This window comes from Hylobates moloch, unplaced genomic scaffold (assembly GCF_009828535.3).
Source record: "Hylobates moloch isolate HMO894 unplaced genomic scaffold, HMol_V3 SCAFFOLD_15, whole genome shotgun sequence".
Lineage (NCBI taxonomy): Eukaryota > Metazoa > Chordata > Mammalia > Primates > Hylobatidae > Hylobates > Hylobates moloch.
The window spans coordinates 86,189,399-86,205,626 of NW_026652290.1; the positions used below are offsets into that span (position 1 = coordinate 86,189,399).

The 16,228-nt window shown below is 40.5% G+C and overlaps 1 protein-coding gene across 10 annotated transcripts in view; it reads right to left on the reverse strand.

Moving 5' to 3' along the window:
- ARHGEF33 (Rho guanine nucleotide exchange factor 33) overlaps positions 1–16,228 on the reverse strand; it is an 83,985-nt gene that overhangs the window by 54,255 nt on the left and 13,502 nt on the right. For all 10 annotated transcript variants that reach the window (XM_032176932.2, XM_032176922.2, XM_032176921.2 and 7 more), the window contains exon 3: positions 235–344. In XM_032176932.2, coding sequence (XP_032032823.1) covers positions 235–259 — 25 coding nt within the window. In that variant the 5' untranslated portion in view covers positions 260–344. The remainder of the gene's footprint in view (positions 1–234; positions 345–16,228) is intronic.

A 16,228-nucleotide genomic window follows, 5' to 3' on the forward strand; every position in this document is an offset into this window, starting at 1 on the left:
TGAGGCAGTCCTAAAGTTATTGCTAAGAAAAATAAAGTAACAACATAGACCAAATTCTAATAGCATTTCCTAATTTTTCAGCACCCAGTCTATATTCTTCATAGTCATTATATGATGATAGGGAAATGAAAATAGTTAACATACTTTCTCATGTCTTGAGACAGTGGTAAGACAAGACAAAAACCTATATTCCTTGAATCCTAAGTCCTAAAGCAAGACATAGAAAAATCTGACCTTGCTTTGTTTTGTTTTTTTCCATAGTGCCGGTTGCTTCTCTTCTCCAGCTTATTCTTCAACATTGCATCCTCATCGTCCTGGCTCAGGCCACCTCCTCTCCCCTGCACCTGTCAATTCAAATCAAGAGTAAGGGATAACAAGTAAAACTGTCAAAGAAACTGGATTTACTTCATATATTAACTTTAAAAAATTGAAATGAACACAGCTTGAGGTACATGCAATTTCAGAAGAGGAAAAATATTAAGTTGAGTAAACATTTAGCATAATGGTAAATATTTTGTGAATACATATGAAATTCATTATTCAAATTTAGGGTAGTTTTTCAATATGCTACATTCTTATTTGGATCAAATCAATTAATTAAGACCTATTGGTTTTATTAGCAAGTTATATTTTAAGGAAATTTTCTTTCTTTTTTTTTTTTCAAACAAGGCCTTGCTCTGTCACCCAGGATAGAGTGCAGTGATGCAATCATGGCTCACTGCCGCCTTGACCTCCTGGGCTCAAGTGGTCCTCCCACCTCAACCTCCCAAATAGCTGGGACCACAGGCATATGCCATCACACCTGGATTTTTTTTTTTTTTTTTTTGCAGAGATGGGGTCTCCCTATGTTGCCCAGGTTGCTCTCAACTTCTAGGCTCAAGTGATCCTCCAACCTTGGCCTCCCAAAGTGCTGAATTACAGGTGTGAGCCACCACACCCAGTCCCAGGAAAATTATCTTAAGGAGAAAAAACTTGAGCAGATATGAAGGCCAATGCATCTGTTTCTATTCCATTAAATAGTATGTTCCTTGATAGCCTTGTCCCCACTTTCAGCACCTGGTAGACTCCTTTGCACCCAGGAAGTGCTTAGCAAACGTGCTGTGTCTGACATGACCATTAGACATGAAGCTGCAAGGTGAGAATGCAGTCTAACACACAGTCAGTGTTGTGGATACTGGCCCTCTTTTTAGCCATCCAGCATTTTAACCCCTTCCTAAGTTTGAAGAATTCCCTTGCCTTATGAGACTTGATCAGATGCCTCCCACTATAGAGGCTGAATACGCCAGGTTCTTCTAGCCTTCCTTGCAGCTAAGGCATGCTAGATACACGACCTGGGATATACCACTCAGATGCACCTACCCCAATTAACACTTGTAGTTGCAAAAAGAATTCCTAAGGCAGATACTTGATATTCTTTCTACCTTCTAAGACAGCAGTGGCAGTGAGGGTAGTGGTGGTGACCATTATCTGTTAGAAACATATTAGGAAATTCAAGGTGCTGCTTTCAGTGCTTTCCTCACTAGGACAGTTGTACTATGTGATTTAGGCATTGCTGCTGGCCATTCCTATGGGATTCTTCCCAAACTTGACTCTCCAGCCTCCCAGCAATTCCATGAGCTGTCCTTCTCCTTTCAACAAATTCCTCTGCTGCTTAAATCAGCCAGAGATTGTTTTTTGTTGCTTACAACTAAGAAAACTGATTGAAACAATACAAATATATGAACACTATCCAAGATTAAGAAAACAGAAGTTTAAACTTTGTTCGTCACTTAAAATAGACAAATCTAATCTATAGTGACAAAATGCAGATCAACAGTTGCCTAGAGCAGGAGGTGGAGGGATAACTGGGAAGAGGCACGGGAAACTTTTTTTCTTTTTTTGAGACAAGGTCTCACTCTGTTGCCCAGGCTGCAGTGCAGTGGCCTTATGATGGCTCACTGGAGCCTTGAACTCCTGGGCTCAAGTGATCCTCCCATCTCAGTTTCCTGAGTAGCTAGGACTACAGGTGGATTCCACTAGGCCTAGCTAATTTTTTCATTTTCGTAGAGACAGGAGTCTCACTATGTTACTGAGGCTGGTCACGAACTCCTGGGCTCAAGTGACTCCCCTTCCTCGGTCTCTCAAAGTGCTGAGATTACAGTCATGATCCACTATGCCTGGCCACACAGGAAACTTTTTTGGATGATAAAAATGTTCTACTGCTTAATTGTGTTAGTGGTATATGGGTGAACAAATTTGCCAAAACTCATTGAACGTATATTTTAATTGGGTGCATTTCATCTTACATAAATTATACCTGAAGAACATTGATTTAAGACTTCATTATGGGCTCGATGAGGTGGCTCATGCCTGTAATCCCAGCACTTTGGGAGGCTGAGGTGGGCGGATCACTTGAGGTCAGGAGTTCGAGATCAGCCTGGCCAACATGGTGAAACCCTGTCTCTACTAAAAACACAAAAATTAGCCAGGCATGGTGGCAGGTGTCTGTAATCCCAGCTACTTGGGAGGCTGAGGCAGGAAAATCACTTGAACCTGAGAGGCAGAGGTTGCAGTGAGCTGAGATCACACCACTACACTCCAGCCTAGGTGATGTAGCGAGACTCCATCTCAAAAAAAAAAAAAAAAAGAAGGCCAGGAGTTCCAGACCAGCCTGGCAAACATGGAGAAACCCTGTCTCTACTAAAAATACAAAATTAACCTGGCGTGGTGGCACATGCCTGTAATCCCAGCTACTCAGAAGGCTGAGGCAGGAGAATCGCTTGAACCTGGGAGGCAGACGTTGCAGTGAGCTGAGAGCATGCCATTGTACTCCTGCCTGGGCAACAAGAACGAAACTCTGTCTCAAAAAAAAAAAAAAAAAAAAAAGACTTTATTATAAAATATGAAGCGTGTCCAAACCAAAAGAAAAAGACTTTTTTATTCACATACTGAGGTTTATAAAGCAAAATAATAAGTTGGCAGGGTGGGAGGGTACACACAGGTAAAAAGCCATTGGGAAATAGCTACATGGCTATAAATGAGGAATATAAAGAAAGGCCCAAAGTCAAGGCCATATGCTGTTTAAACTCTTTCACATTTTTCACGTAAGCACGAAAGTTATGTCAAGCTAGGGCATCTTTCCTAACTATCTTGAATCTTTTTTTCATTGCTGATACAAATATTACTAAGATGAAAACTTTCTTCTCCTTAGCAATTGTCAATTTACTTGATATCTAATCCATTCTAGGATGAATGTAATTAAATCACAGAATGTTACAGCCAAAGGGACTCTGGGAAAATTATTCTATCCAAGTTCTTCATTTATGAAAGAAGTAAATGAGACCTAAGGAGGGGAAGAGAAGTGGCCTGCCCAAAGCCATCCGGCTTTAAAAATGGTCTTTAAAAGTGATTTCTGTTACTATTGGGGGGATGAAAATCTTTAAATATGCAAAGCCATATATTTATGGGATTTTTGTGGGTGATTTTTCCTGGAGATTTAGTCATTACAACTAATTGAAAACAACAACAATTAAAAAATCCATATATCATAGGTAAAATGAAAACTTACACATTTTCTGAGCTAGAATATCCCCATGCTCACATGGTCACATATGTACATATGACAACTTATTTCAAGACATAATACTGTCTTTTATTTTATTTTTTGTAGAGACAGAGTCTTGCTCTTCCCAGGCTGGAGTGCAATGGCATCATCATAGCTCAATGTAACCTTGAACTCTTAGGCTTAAGGGACCCACCTGCCTCAGCCTCCCAAGCAGCTCAGGCATGTGCCAGCACTCATGGCTAACTTTTCACTTTTTGTAGAGACAGCGTCTCCCCATATCCCCCAGACTGTTCTTGACCTCTTGGCCTCAAGCAATTCTTCCACTTTGTCCTCTCAAACTATTGGGATTACAGGCATGAGCCACCACGAGACATAATAAACACGTGTGATGGATAGTAAGTTAGAAATTTTATTTAGTAAATTACAAAAGCAACAAAACTACATTAGAGGCCAGGCATGGTGGCTCATGCTTGTAATCCCAGCACTTTGGGAGGCCGAGGCAGGTGGACAGCTTGAAGCCAGGAGTTCAAGACCAGCCTGGCCAACATGGTGAAACCCCGCTCTACTAAAAATTTAAAAATTAGCCAGGCGTGGTGGCACATGCTTGTAATCCCAGCTACTCAGGAGAATCACTTGAACCCGGGAGGCAGAGATTGCAGTGAGCCGAGATCGCGCCACTGCACTCCAGCCTGGGGGACAAAGCGAAACTCTGTCTCAAAAAAAAAAAAAAAAAAAGTAAAAAAAAAAAAAAAAACTACATTAGAGAAAATTTGGAAAGTATACAGGGGACAAAGCAACTATAATGCCTCTGCTTAAACAACTATCATGATCACTTGTTTGTATTGCCTGTTAATATTTTTTCTCTGGAATGTTTTACACAATTATTAATGAAGCCTACCTAAAATTTTGTAACTACCTTTCCCACCTATATTATAGCATAAACATTTTACTTTCTTTTAAAAATTGGACCATGGCTGGGTGCAGTGGCTCATGCCTGTAATCCCAGCACTTTGGGTGGCCAAGGATGGAGGATTGCTTGAGGCCAGGAGTTCAAGATCACCCTGGGCAACATAGCAAGATCCCATCTCTGTAAAGGAAAAAATAAAATAAACATAGGATCATTATTGTTGTACAGATAAAATACATGAAGAAAAACTTTTAAAAATTAAAAAAAAATTGGACCATTATTATTTATACTGTTTTTATTGTGGCTGTTTGAGCAGAGGTAAAAGTGTTCCTCCCCAATCCCAACTGATGTTAATAATCTCTGGTATTCTTTTTTCCATCCTCATATAATTGCACACAATCATATACAGCATATACATATATGGAGTGGGGTTGTTATTGTAGGTTTATATATTGTACTTCTCTGCATCTTACTCTCACGTAATACATTGTGGCAATCTCTCCGAGTTAATTGGTATAGATCTAAGAAATTACTTTTTTTTTTTTTTTTTTTTTTTCAGATGGAGTCTCACTGTTGCCCAGGCTGGAGTGCAGTGGTGAGATCCAGGTTCACTGCAACCTCTGCCTCCCGGTTTCAAACTATTCTCCTGCCTTAGCCTCCCGAGTAGCTGGATAATTTACAGGTGTGCACCGCCATGCCTGGATAATTGTTGTATTTTTAGTAGGGATGGGTTTCACCATGTTGGCCAGGCTGGTCTTGAACTCCTGACTTCAGGTGATCCGCTTAGCTCAGCCTCCCAAAGTACTGGGATTACAGGCGTAAGCCATCACACTTGGCCCTAAGAAATTACTTGTAATGACTGCATAGTATTCCATGGTACAAATGAACTGTGTTAATAATTTTTCCACTGATGAACATTCCCTTTATTTTCATTATTTTGCCATGGCAAACAATGCCACAACAAACATCTTGGTACGTAGAGCCTTACATGTTGGTGCTTTTATTTATGTGGAGTTTCCACAGATGTGGCTAGGCTGCTTTCCAAAAAGGCTATAACTATTCTCATTTCCCCCAGGAATATTTATTGCCTGAATACCTTTCTCCTGCATTCCAGCCAATAGTGGATGTTAACATTTTTAGTTCTTGTCAGTCAGATGGGTAACAAGTGATAGTCTATAGCTACTTTTGCTGATTGCTGGTGCTATTGAGCATCTCTATATCGTATACTTACTATAAGTTTAGATTTGCTCGTCTGTCAATTATCTAATCCTCTGATTTGCCTAATTTTCTTTTGGGTTATCTGCCTTTTTTTTTTTAACCAAGTAGTGACAGCTTCTAAATAATATGTATTAGCTGTTTATTTGTTATATGCAATATTTTTCCCATTTATCTTTTTGTCTTTTGACTTTGTGGTCACTTTTGCTATTGAAAAACAATTTTTTTTTTTTCTGAGACAGTCTTACTCTGTCCCCCAGTGCAGTGGCACGATCTCGGTTTACTGCAACCTCCACCTCCTGGGTTCAAGTGATTCTCGTGCCTCGGCCTCCTGAGTAGCTGGGATTACAGGCGTGCATCACCACGCCCAGCTAATTTTTTATATTTTTAATATAGATGGGTTTTTGCCATGTTGGCCAGGCTGGTCTCAAACTCCTGGTCTCAAGTGACCCACCCACCTTGGCCTCCCAAAGTGGTGAGATTACAAGCGTGAGCCACCTCGCTCAGCTGGTAGATTGTTTTTGTTTTTTATTGTATTTTATTTTGTCATTAAGCTTATGTTAGCCATAATGAATTGGAAGTTTTTCATCTTTTTCTATAACCTATAAAAACTTCAATTACATTGGAATTATCAGTTCTTTAAAAGATAATAGAGCAGAGCTATGAAACCATTTGATCTTTTAAAAAAGTCAGATCTTCAAGGCCTTTTCAATTTCTTCAAAAGAAATTTATCTAGGCAGCTTTTCAACTTAGTCACTTATATTTTCCTAGGAAACTATGTATTTCCTCAAGTTCATCAAATTTGTTGACAGAGCCTGTAGTCTCAGCTACTTGGGAGGCTGTGGTGGAAGGATCATTTCAGCCCAGTAGTTCAAGGCTGCAGTGAGACAGGATTGCACTGTTGCACTCCAGCCTGAGTGACAGAGCAAGATCTTGTCTCAAAAAAAAAAAAAAAAAAAAAAAAATTTGTTGACAGAGCATAAGCATTTTCCCATATGCTATATAAGGAATGGTGGAGAGAAAATGAACATTTGTTGAACAGCTGCTATGTGCCAAACATGATGCTTCATATTTTATTTATATTGTCTCATTTAATTAAATTCTCATATTGATTCTGCTGAGGATGTATCATTATCCCCATTTTCTAGATGAGAATACTGAGGCTTGGGAAAATGAGGTAATAATATGCCCAGGATCATGGCATACAGAGCCAGAATTGTAATTCAGGCAGGTCCATATGATTTCAGAACTGGTTCTTTCATTTATTACTACTGGGTTTCTCCAAATAGTTTCACAATCATTATATTTATTGACTAAGAAATAGTTGCTTGAGAAAATGTGTCATCATTTTCTTTCCCTCCCCCAATTATTAGGGTAATTTTCATTTTTTACTATAATAAATGGATATAAAAAGGAATAGAGTCTTTTTCTTCATATTTAGGACCTTTTTTCTTAAGCAAGTTTCCAGAACAGAATTTCTAGGTTGACGAGAATGATTGTAATAATGAATATGTATTAAAGGGTACAGTTTAAAAGGGAGCTTAATAACAGGATTACACAGAAAGGTAATATGACTTACTCTGGAAAAAGACTTGCTATGATTATGAAAGTCCCTTTGAGATCTCACTCGTAGTCTGTCTGCTCTTAATTTTGTACTGGGAATCTCTCACTCTGAGCCTAGTAATTCTTCACTGTGCCCTTGATAGACCTTGAATCACTGCCTGCCTTTGAATAAATAACCATCAGAAGCTGCCACATGCCTCTCACCAAATTAATGTGGCTCCTATTCCTCCCTGACCTTCCTCCTTTCTTTCCAACTCTATGGTTGCAGTGCTAACCTCTAAAAACACCCATTCAGGCCTTGGCAGACATTGGGGAAAATAATGTTAAGTGAGCCTGTTGGTCTCTATATCATGCCTGATCATGATACAAAGCAATGGTTTTCAGTTTATATTTTTTGAAGCCCTCAGGCTTTCTTGAGTCTGTCTTGAGTGGAGAGAGGAAGCCACCAAGCTGGTGGGGTTCTGGGTCCCCCTTTTTACCCCCTTCACCCAGAGTCTCTCTGTTCTTGTCTGATTCACATACTACAGCTTTGGGGGAAACATTTCCTTTTCTTATTTTTATTTTTAATTTTTTTTTTTTGAGACAGGGTCTCACTCTGTTACCCAGGCCGAAGTACAGTGGCATGATCATGGCTCACTGCAGCCTCAACCTCCTAGGCTCAAGCAATCCTCCTGCCTCAGCCTCTCAAAGTGCTAGAATTACAGGCATGAGCCACAGTGCCTGGCAGGGAAGGATTTCCTTTGAAGATCAGTTTCTGCTGTTTAAAAACGAAGGTTCTAAAATTATTGATATAGAGAAAAAAGAATGTTGAAACAATAAGAAGTTATAGCCATATTTTTGTAAAATTAATTCAGAAAAAAATTTTAAAATAATAAGTTAACAGAAACCTAAAGAATACTGAAAAGTCTCCTGGACCCTCCCCTAGACTGACCTAGAACGTGTACCCTCCTCCCCACATACACACATAAGACCACAAAAACTGAGGATTGTCTATTACTTTCCAATTACTGCTGTGACAGAAAAGGAAAGTTTGGCACTTTGGGGAATTGAAATTAATTGAAAGCAGACTTGAGTTAATTTCCATTTCAGTGTCCTTTATTGAATGGGTCTTTAGTGCACATTTCTAATTTAGTAGAATGGGAACTTTTTACGCTGGGGGGGAGGGTGATGAGGAAATACTTTCCCCTGAAACTAAAATAATTCATCAGGACAAATCCTGCAGCCATTTTCAAGAAGAGAGTCTATATGATCTTTGTGGTGTAGAAAAAATGCTATAAACATTATGAAAAGGGCTATTTGCTTTTTTTTAATAGAACCTAAAAGCAACATTATTTTGTGACAGTAACACCCTGTTTGTTCATGCTTCATAGTTTTCAAAGCACTCTCATGTATGTTATCTCACTTGATCACTACAGCAACACTGTGCAGTGGGCCAAACACACATTCCATTCATTTTATACCCAAGGAAGCCATAGCTCGTACAAATTATTTGCCCAAAGTTACACTGGAAGTCGCTTCAGGTAAGACCAGTAGTCTTTCTATGTTTCTCTAACTTTAAATCAACTGCTTCATGCCACAGTACTTCAAAGTACTGTAATTTAAGGTACCACTTTAAGGTACCATTGTCATTAAAAAAAGGTATCAATTCCTATGTGGGCTCTGATAGCCATCTGAGTAAACTGGTTGAATGGACTGATACAAGGAAAAAAGTTTTGGCAGGTCTGATGAGAGAAAGAGATTGAGAGAAAGAGAAATAATACAAAGTAGGACTAAAAAGAGGGATGTAACCACCAATTCAGAGAATATGAAATGTTACTTGTAAAATTCAATAGGCAATATTTGTTGCCAATAATTTCTGTCTTTTTTTTTTTTTTTTTTTTTTTTTTCTTGTAGAGATGGAGTCTTGCTCTGTCGCCCAGGCTGGAGTGCAGTGGCAGGATCTCTGCTCACTGCAACCTCTGCCTCCTGGGTTCAAGCAATTCTGCCTCAGCCTCTCGAGTAGCTGGGACTACAGGCACAAGCCACCACACCTGACTAATTTCTTTTGTATTTTAGTAGAGACGAGGTTTCACCGTGTTGCCCAGGCTGGTCTTGAACTCCTGAGCTCAGGCAATCCGCCTGCCTCGGCCTCCCAAAGTGCTAGAATTACAGGCATGAGCCACCACACTTGGCTGCCAATAATTTCTAAAAGCTAAATGAAATGGATAATTTTCTAGGAAAACATACATTATTGAAATTTGTTTTAAAAACAGTAGAAATCTTTTTATCCAGAAAAACTATCTGCAGAAAATATTAAAAGGGAAGGTAAAATATCTACTCCCCAATAGGAAATGATTCAGCATAATATCACGGGAAGGTTCTATAAATAACAGTGTCTGTGTTATTTAATCTATGCTATAGAATAGAATATATGTAAATAGCTAAATTTATTCTATGAGGTTCTGAAACCAACTCTAGGATAGCCTACATAAATAAATAAATAAATAAATAAACATATTCTAAATAAAATATCAGAAAACAAAAATATAACACTATGATCAGCAAAGTTCTAGAAAATAAAAATTAATTGTTATAAAACTATTAATAGAATTAATTAATCAATGTAACACAAGAAAACAAAGAGTACAGTGTGACCCTTAGAAGCAAAATGGTAAGGAGATAAGACAATTATCACAATATGCAGATACACAAGTGTTTAAAACTAGGATACCTCAATGAAAATGCAGCTTTTTATGCCCACAACCAAAAAAAAAAAAAAATCATCCTTGAATACATAGCAATTTAAAGTGGCAAAGGTAATAAATTAAAGAATTAAAATTAAAATAGGGGTCTGGCACAGTGACTCATGCCTGTAATCCCAGCACTTTTGGAGTCCAAGGAAGGCAGTTAGCTTCAGCCCAGAAGTTTGAGACCAGCCTGGGCAACATGGCAAAACCCTGTCTCTACAAAAAATACAAAAAAAAAAAAAGAAATTAACCAGTCATGGTGGTGCACTACTGTAATTCCAGCCACTTGGAAGACTGAGGTGGGAGAATCACCTGAGCCCAGGAAGTCAAAGCCGCAGTGAGCCATGATAGAGCCACTGTACTCCAGCCTGGGCGGCAGAGTGAGACCTGGTCTAAAAAAAAAATTTTTTTTTAATGAAATAAATAAAAGAATTAAAATAGGACTCTGTCACCAGACATCTCAAATAATAAGTGGCCTTATTTTGAAAATGGTCCTTGGTGCTCAAGTCAGCCCCTTACATGAGCCTTTGTCAAATATGGGTGCTGCTAGAAACAAGGTGGTTCCTGCCACTGAACCAGGTCACAAGGCCATCACCCCTCCTTAGTTAACTGCCTGCATGGCTGTCCCCTCCCTAGACTGTGAGAAACTAAGGAGTACACACGGAGTTTTATTCATCTTTCTGTCTCCAGCTCCTGGCACCATTCTCAACATACTCTCAACGAGTATTTATGGAAGTGATCTGAATTCTCATGCAATAGACTACCAGAGAAACATGCTTTTTACTACAACTTGCTTCACATCAACAATAAAGACTTAGTGGTAAATACAGAGAGTTTGGCCTGAAGATAATTTTTATTAGGAGAAAAGCCCTATTTTATTTTAACAAGCAAAGTTCCACTGGCAGAAACATATCCCCTTGTTCCCACTCCCTGGCTTGAAAAACCAAGAGAGCAGGCTCTCCTAGTAAATGGTCCCACCCCAAAACTAACTGCAGTGATGTTCACCACGGCCAGCAACGCCAAAGTGCCCAGAGCCAGTGAGAACAGGAGCAAAGCATAGAGAATAGGTAATTCCATAGCTCAGGAGCACAGAAGGCTCAGAAATGAAATAACAAAGATCCTTCCATCCTCACTCCACTGGCATGTTACTTTTTGTCATTGTTCACCTAAGATCAGTCAGGATAGAGTAAATTGGTAGAGTTAATATGTGTCTACATCAATCAGGAAAAAAAGAACATCAGCATGCTGTCACCACACAAAACCAACCACTGGCCGGAGATTATTTTAAGTTTAAAAATGCCTCATTGAAGACATAAAAACTTATCAAAAGTTTCAGATCAGGGCTGAAAGTCACTTCCAGGGGCTCTTCTGAGTCATTTTAATACTTGGCATACTTAAATGTGTCAGAACCAGATTTTGTGAGCCTGAATGTCTCATGGCCTCTGTGTCTGGTCAGGGAAGATATGCTTCATCTCTTTTCTTATCCTGATTTGACTCTCTTTAATCTCAATCTTTCAAACAGATTCTCTCCCTGGATTCATCCGAGTGGAAGTTAGAAGCCTCCTGGAGGCCAGGCACGGTGGCTCAAGCCGATAACTTTCAGCACTTTGAGAGGCTGAGGCAAGAGGTCACTTGAGCCCAGGAGTTCAAGACCAATCTGGGCGACATAGTGAGACCCCGCCTTTACAAAAAGTTGTTTGTTTGTTTGTTTTTTTTTAACTAGCCGGGCATGTCGGCATGCACCTGTAGTCCCAGCAACTTGAGAGGCTGAGGTGGGAGGATCGCTTGAGCCCAGGAGGTCAAGTCTGCAGTGAGTCATGATTGTGCCACTGCACTCCAGCCTGGATGACAGAGTGAGACCCTGTTTAAAAAAAAAAAAAACCTCCCGGAGACACTGTGCAAGAGGCAGAGAGCCCCAGTACAATGTAAATATCTACTTAAAAAGACAATAAAGTGACCGTCACTATACTTTCACTAAGTAAGTCCCGACTGATAGGAAGGAAAGGCAAAGAAGGACAAGAGTGCTCTCCTGGGAAATGCTGGAGGGAAAGAACCCTGAGCTCCAGAGACAACTCCCTCCAGTCCTAGAGATGGCCTTGATTTGCAGAGGGGTACATTAACATGGAAAAACTTCAATCCTCAGGAAATGTTCCTTCTGCTAAAGCAGAGGCAGTTGTAGGACTCCCAAGATCTGAACCAGGTGGCTGAGTTAGTAGTACCTTGTGAAATGGATCATCAGTCACCAAAGCTTAATTTAGGTGAGAGGGGAAACCAGGTTACTGCTGCCCCTCCTGGGAGAATTTTTTCATAGTTCAGATGAAATGACATCCAATTTGGAGCTGCCTTTGGTGCTTTCAGAACAGCTAGAAAGGAGAAAAAGAGTACAATCCAATCTTCAGAATGACTAAAATTTCCCACTACTGCCCAGTGAACAGACTCCCAGTGAGCAAAGCCTTCAAAAGTTGGAAATCATAGTCAAATCTTGAAAACGGATGAGCTCAGTTAGAAAAATAGCCCACAGCCCGTGCATACTTGACAGGGGTCAGCGATGGTCCCTGGGTACTAAAACTACAGCACTTTCCCCTACAGAACTAGTCCACTCACAGGCCTTATGCATTCCTACCTGGGGATCTCGGTCCTACAACCCTCTGCTCTCTGTCAACCAAGTCTTGCTCAACTCTCAAAGGGAACCTCATGTCTTATACCTTTCATGAAGCCTGCTTTGGCCATTCTCCTCAACTGTCATCTGTCATCTCACCTAAACCAAGGATCATCTTTTTTTGAGACGGGGGTCTCATTCCATCACCCAAGCAGTGGTGCAATCATGGCTCACTGCAGCCTTGACCTCCCAGGCTCAAGTGATCTTCCCACCTCAGCTGCCTGAGTAGCTGCCACCAGACCCAGCCTTTTTTTTTTTTTTTTTTTTTTTGTAGAGACAGGGTTTCACCATGTTGCTCATGGTGCTCCTGTGCTCAAGCGATCCTCCTGCCTTGGCCTCCCAAAGTCCTGGGATTATGACAGGCATGAGCCACTGCACCCAGCCAAGTCTCATCTTATAACCGATTATTATCACAAAGTCCAGCAGCAGAAGCCTAGATTGTTGATCAATGAAAAGTGTAAATTCATCATTAGTTTGATTATTTCTTTTATAATTTCAGCTTATCTCATACATGCCCTCCCTAGAGCTAAGGCGTACTGAACCCCACCAATTAGTACATTTTTACCACGTCTGAAAAGTTTGGAACAATGAGAAAAGGGCTAGAGACATTCCATAAGGAGACCAGAACATGCTGGGGCTGGTTTTGCTAAGAAGCTATTTTTTGATTCCTCAATCTATTGTTGCATTATTTCAATTTCCTTGTTTGGAACAAGTTGGGACAGGAATAAGTTAATAAAAAATAGAAGAGAAGCGTTCCATCCCCCTGCCTCCAAACTGAATTACATACTTCTCCTTTGTCCCAGATAGTTAGATAGCAATCCTGTTTTCAGAATTTTTTTTTTTTTTTTTTTGAGACAGAGTCTTGCTCTGTCACCCAGGCTGTAATGCAGTGGCACAATCTTGGCTCATTGCAACCTCCGCCTCCTAGGTATTTTTTTGTAGACATGGAGTTTCACCATGTTTCCCAGGTCATGTTGCCCTGATCTCGAATTCCTGGGCGCAAGTGATTTGCCCACCTGGGCCTCCCAAAGTGTTGGGATTACAGGCATGAGCCACCACACCTGGCTTCTTCAGCATTTTTTAAAGTATGTGAGGAAAGACACTGAACAACCTCACTTGAAGTCTATTCTAGGGCTGCTTAAGCATGCTGTAAGGCAGTAGGTCCCTGTGCAGATTATGCTCATTTCATCTTGTTCTGATGCCACTGGAAAATGATTCTTTCACCTGAAGACAAGTTGATCTAACAGGGCACACATGCTGCCCCACACCATTTCCTGCCTTTAATACTCTTCAGAGGGTCTTCCATTTTGATTTTCGATAATGCAATCTATGAACATTTTCATCAGGCTTTCCGCTGTAGAACTAAATAAAAGGGTTCCTCAAAGAGTCAGGAAGGCGGGGCACCTGCTGGCCCATACAGTCTGGGAATAGAAGAATACTAGACTGAGATCTAACCCTGACTTCTTACTGTGGGGCCTTAGGAAAGCCAGGCACCCTCTCGGGGCTTCCATTGCCTCATCTGTAGTATGAGGAGGGTTTCAAAGTCCTGGTAGCTCTAAAGTGCCGAGGCTAAAATTTAACAGAGTAATTCCAAATATCACTTGGCAGTGTGGTAACATGGTGATATCACAACCAATGGCCTCCCTTCCCCAGCCCTCTAGCCCCCAAAGCCTTCTGTAACTGTTCTTTTGTTTAATCCAAACAAATCATCACATTACCCTAAACTGAAATTATGCTAAACAGTTCATCATTTCTCAGTCCCTAGTGTTTTCACTATGCAGTTTTACCTATGTTTTAGTATTCAGGTCTTTAAGGAAAGGAAACAAAACTGGCCTTTTTTTTTTTTTTTTCGGCTAAATGAATATCCCTGGTCACCCTTATATTTCTTTCCAACGAATATTGTCACTGAGCTGTTCCACGGTCACCTGAAACTCAGTCTGTTGAAATCACATTGGTATCTTTAACCTCTCCAGGCTCCCCCTTCAGGTTCCCCTAGCTCCGCCACCAGCACCACCACTGACCCACGCTCAAGACCTCGGAATGATCGCCTCTCATCCTAAAATTCACCAGTTGTGAAATCCTTACGAGTCTTCCTTGGTAAGGTGTCTTTCATTTTCTCCTTTGCTTTTTCATTGTCGCCTCTTTGGTTCAGCCCTGACTGCTTCGTGCCTAAACATCTCTAGGAGCATCCTAGTTAGTTCATCCATCCTCTTCACTGCTAGTAGATTGTTTCCCTTTGAAAATCACTTAGATGATCTTTTGTCCCTGCTCAAAAACTGCAATAGGCATTTTCTTTTTTCTTTTCTTTCTTTTTTTTTTTTTTTTTTTTTTGTTACAGAGTCTCGCTCTGTCTCCCTGGCTGGAGTGCAGTGGTGCAATCTCGGCTCACTGCCCACCTCCGCCTCCCAGGTCCAAGCAATTCTCCCTGCCTCAGCCTCAGGAGTAGCTGGGATTACAGGTGCCCACTACTACACCTGGCTAATTTTTTGTATTTTTAGTAGGAATGGGATTTTGCAATGTTGGCCAGCCTGGTCTTGAACTCTTGACCTCAGGTGATCTGCTTCCCTCGGCCACCCAAAGTGCTGGGATTACAGGAGTGAGCCACTGCACCTGGCCTGTTTTTTCATCTTCATAAAATAAAATAGAGATCTCAAGGTCCTCCACAATGTTCCTGGCCCGCCCCTCCAGCCTCATTTCTAATGTGTAGGAGGTCTGCCAGCCGCCTCAGCCTTGTTTGCCACTTGCATTCCTACTTTGTCTCTCCCTTTCCCTGCTGCCTGGTCTGCCCTGCTCACCCCACTCCAATGGACAAATCCTTACTCATTCTCCAAAGTCTAATGCTGGCCCATTCCCTCTCTAGAAGTTTCCCCCTTCAATCCAATAGGAAATTATCCTTCCTTTCTTGGAATAACTGTAAAACTCAATAGGAATCAAAACAAATTTTTCTACTGTTATTCATTTTATGTAAATAATCTCATTTTCTAAGTTAATTGTAAACTTCTTTGAGAAAAGAGGCTATTTTTTCCACCTCTTATTATTCCTGGTACATAGGATATATTCTAACATAGAGTAGAAGTTCAATAGGTTTGTTGACAAAGACACTAAACTGTCCTAAACACTGGCAGTGGTAACTATCTAGCAAATAATCCCCCTCAATTAATGAATTATTGATAATTAATTGACAAGGTATTCTCACATCTAAAAACCACGGATGTAGAGATTAAGGGAGAAATAACTGGTAGAAGAAAATCCAGACTGGCAGAGTAGAACAAAGGGATTTAGTGTTCTATCTAGGCCCTAAAGGGCATTTGCAGAGTTATAGGGTCATAAAATAGGATGATCTGCAATAGCTTAGTCCTTGTTATATATATTAGATTCTAGTGTTTAAAATTTAGAAGCAAACTCAATCCTTTTCTTCCTTCACCCACTTTGGAATGCACCTTAGAATCCTTACTGCCTGGTGTTTGCCCACTTCTTTCCTCTGAACACCTGGAGGGTTTGCCTTTGGCCCCTAGTGTCTGTCATTCATCTTCTCCTGGATGCTCCTGTCTCCAAAACAAATTATGTGATGGGCTTTGAATGAGCCAGTAGATGCAGAATAAATCTAAAAAAAA